We start from the raw sequence: 4,143 nt of genomic DNA on the forward strand, positions 1-4,143 counted from the left end.
CCCCCCCGACCCTTCCACTTCATCGTCATCGTTTCAACTCTTCTGAGAATTACCGTTACTCAAAACCCTCTTTAAATATGTACAATCTCATATATTGCCAGTAATATCTTTCTCTGCCGTTTAGTTCATCGTCAATGATCTTTTCGTTTGAAGACTCCGGCCCATTCGCATCCCTCCCACTGCTTTCTTCTATTACGTATACCCAGGTGTGTGTGTCTGAGTCTTTCTTCTCTATTCATCTTATTAGTTTATAAGATTTCATACATGATCTTGAAATTCATCGATTTATGTTACATGTTTCTACAGTTAACGTCATAATGGAATATGTTCTGATTTTAGGCAAAATGTCTGTTATCTTCAGATTTCTCTTCTGCTTTGTCTTTCCCTCCCTGTTATACAAGAAAGCATATCAAAACACATACCATGAGAAGTCATATTATGAACTTTGGCAACAACATTCTGGTGGGTTGTTTTTATATAATTAGTGTAACAATATTTGGTTTGTAACAAAATTAGATTTTGAAAAATGATTGGTTGATATATGAAGGTGATGTGTGATGCTTACATGCCGGCTGGGAATCCAATTCCGACCAACAAGAGGCACAACGCTGCTAAGATCTTCAGCAGCTCCAAAGTTGCCTCTGAGGAGCCTTGGTACTATCTTCTTCCTCAGCTGTATATTAATCTCTCTTCAGATCAATCATTTATACATATACTCTTTGTTTGTGATTCAATAGGTATGGGATTGAGCAAGAATACACATTGATGCAAAAGGGTGTGAACTGGAAATTAATCATCGTAAGCATTATGTCTTCATCCAATATCATTCAAACAACACTACTGATTTCATTTTTGTGGACATCTCTTTTGTTTGGTTACAGGATTCTTCCATTAGATAATGCTGAAGATCTTACCATGCCGACAATGTACTGGCCAGTTTAAATAAAGCTTTGAAGAGGTGTGGTGCATACCTGACATCTTAGTCTCTTTAATTTCTATGTTTTTTACTTTTCAGTTTATCGTTTTTGATCCAACTTAACCTTAGGTTATATATGTTATCCTAAAACTATTTACAGTGATCTTTCAATGATAAATCTTCACCTGAGTGTAGATTTATGGCGGGCACCTTTAAAACACACATATTTATACTCTTTCTTTTTTGGCCAAACACAGATTTATACTCTTTATAATTCATAATTACTGACTACCTTTTGTTTTCGACCTGATCTTCAGAAAATCATAATACACTCTTTATAAATTATAGTTTCAGATCCAAACTGCAGCTCAGAGTTTTAAGCGTAACAAGCTGGTTAGCAGAACAATTCAGACAAAGAACTCAGGTGTCTGGAGATGACACAAAGGTCTTGATGGAATTGAAGTATGGTAAAGTGGAAGCAAACTTGAATCCCTAAAGGGTGCTAAGGAGGCTGAAACAGATGTTTGAGACTCGAAATAAGAATTGTGGAAGGAGACAAAAGGAAATGAAAACGATACTGAGCAAAGAGAAACAACTTTGGACAAGGTGAAGCGTAAGTGGTGGGAGAGGTTAAGGAGTACCAGATTTTGATGTCTGTTTCTTTTCTTGAGACTCACGTCTCTTTTTAACACGTTTGGTGTTAATAAGATTTTGGTTTTAAAATGAGTCATATTTCTCATGTCCATCCAAATCTACCGGCAGATTTTGTTAATATTTTATATTAAACATGTATTTCAATATTGATTTGTCAAAGGTTCCAAAATCATGTGGACAGACCAGTGTTGTGTACTGTTCTCTTCGTTATTTAGAAAAAAAGGTCATGGATCTTGAAATTAGAAAGATTAATTTTAAGACTTCTCAAACATCATATTTAGAAATTCAATTTCATTTAAAAAAAAAAGAAAATCTTTAGTGTATAAGCTTACATAAATTTCTAGAATTAAACATATATAACACTGCATGCAATGTTCTTGATAACATAAATGCTTTAACATTCAAATAAAATTATATACAATCAAAATAAATGAATATATAAATATAGATTTCTAATAAATAAATATCAACACATTGTTTTGAATAGTTATGATTTGTCAGTTACGAAAATTGCAAAACCTTCCAAATTCTATTTAAAATAAATATTTTCAAAATTTTCTCAAATAAAATGCTTTGTGTTCTTCTTTTTTTTACGAAACACAAATAAAATGCTCTGTGTTCATATCAGGCCTGGGCATTTCGAGTATCGGTTCGGTTCGGGTATTTCGGGTTTTGGGTAGTTCGGATAGGGGCTAGAGGATCCATTTAGTACTTGACCTATTTCCGGTTCGGTTTGGTTCGAATAGTTTTGGGTTCGGTTCGGTTCAGATAGTAAATGTAGGAACCGGAAAAAGTTCGGTTCTCATTTGGATCCGGTTCGGGTTCGGATAGTTCGGGTAGTTCAGATAATTTGGATAAAATATCGGTTATTTAGGGTAAAATATCAAATAATTAAGATGATTTAGATAAAAAAAATTGGATATTTCGGATTACTTTAGATATTTCAGATAAAACTATCCGGATAGTTTCAGATACTTTCGGGTAGTTTGAGTACTTTATAATAATTTAGTTATCTTCAACTATTTTTAGATACTTTTAATATAATTTTAAATTAAAAATATATATTTAGTGATGTTATATGTATATATAATTAATATTTTTATATATTCGGGTACCCGTTCGGTTTCGGTTCGGTTCGATTATTTCAGATATAAAAATATATGAACCGCTCGAGTATTTGAGGGTATTGGTCCGGTTCCGGTTTCGGGTATTTCGGTTCGGTTCTGGTTCGGTTCTTCGGTTCCGGTTATATAATTAATATTTTTATAATGTTCCGGTTATTTTCGGTTCAGTCCTAGGTAGTTACAAAAGTTGAACCATGCACAAAGTAATCACACCTTTTCGATTAATAAAATAGTTAATTTATAAATATTATTTGTCATAACAAAACATATATAAAATCTCATTATAAAGAGTTTAAAATTTACAGAAAATTGTTCATATATAAACAACTAATTTTGGTTAGTTATACAAAAGTATATCCTCTAATTCTTTAATAATGATTAGAATCTACCTTCATTTTTAATATTTCAGCATTAATTTAAAATAGCAAATAGTACAATTAATTTTTGTCAACATTATTTGTAACAAAAACAAATTAAGGTTCATGTTTCTTCGTCTATGAAAAAAAAAACAAAAAATATACAAATATTAGTTAAAAAGAATGAATTATTATGAAATATTCACACTTATTATACATTAAAATATATTTTCTAAATTTGTATTTTCATCTTATTATACACCTATTTCATTTTAAATCATTAAGAATATAACTTGCTTAGACTTTCAAGTAAGAAATTTTGTTTAGAATTAGCATGAATGAAACACTCTAAAAACACGATATTCCTGGATTCACAACCCAATTTTTATTTTTATTTTTAAACAAACAACAATTTCATCGAAAACCGTTTTTGCATGTTGACTTTCTTATAACTATCTATATGGGGAGAAGAAGTGAAAGTTTCAGATAATTACAAAAGTAAAAACAAAGTTCTTTTGGTTACAAGCACTAATTCAAAAGTATACAAATTTAAATACAAAACATTAAATTATAATGTATTATATTTTAAATTATTGAAAAATAAAAGAAAATAAATATTCGCTTTAACACCAACAACAAGATTTCACTTCAGCTGTTTTATACATTAGAAAAATTGCTTAAAATATTACAATTAGATATCACTTTCCAAAAATACATTTAATCAAAACTACCCTAACATTTGAGTTTAAGATCTAATGACAATTTTTTAGGGCTTAGCATTTAAGGGATGAGATTGGTTAAACATCTATAAATAATTCTTAGACATATATAAATGATTATGAGGGTTATATAGTTTAGTTTTTTTTAATCACAAATTTAAAGTATTTATGAAAAAATCATTCTTTAAAAATAAATTTGAAAATAGTATCAACTCTGTGGTAAAATTAGATTTCCCCTTAACATTATCAGAAGAACCTTCACAGAAAACATATGCAAAATACACTAATGTAAGAAATGCTAAACACATAGCTCGCCATTTAAATAAATCGCAATTAAAAAAATACTCCAAATTACTTTATTATAATTTTAGATA

The 4,143-nt window shown here is 29.9% G+C and overlaps 1 protein-coding gene across 5 annotated transcripts; it reads left to right on the top strand.

The window, feature by feature from the left end:
* Positions 1 to 7: 7 nt before the first annotated feature.
* On the top strand, positions 8 to 1,453 carry LOC106293258 (glutamine synthetase cytosolic isozyme 1-like). Of its 5 annotated transcripts, none has more exons than XR_001260422.1 (6): positions 8 to 206; positions 307 to 462; positions 548 to 654; positions 738 to 798; positions 882 to 958; positions 1,265 to 1,453. XR_001260422.1 is itself a non-coding variant. In XM_013728913.1 (6 exons), the coding sequence occupies exons 1-5, from the start codon at positions 135 to 137 to the stop codon at positions 897 to 899; spliced, it is 381 nt and encodes a 126-aa protein (XP_013584367.1). In that variant the 5' UTR covers positions 8 to 134; the 3' UTR covers positions 900 to 958; positions 1,265 to 1,453. The 5 variants fall into 5 exon arrangements, 3 of the variants coding, with proteins under 3 accessions (XP_013584367.1, XP_013584368.1, XP_013584369.1); XR_001260423.1 differs by having other exon boundaries at positions 362 to 462; XM_013728913.1 differs by having other exon boundaries at positions 340 to 462.
* The last annotated feature ends 2,690 nt before the right edge of the window (positions 1,454 to 4,143 follow it).

Source organism: Brassica oleracea, chromosome C5 (assembly GCF_000695525.1).
Source record: "Brassica oleracea var. oleracea cultivar TO1000 chromosome C5, BOL, whole genome shotgun sequence".
NCBI lineage: Eukaryota > Viridiplantae > Streptophyta > Magnoliopsida > Brassicales > Brassicaceae > Brassica > Brassica oleracea.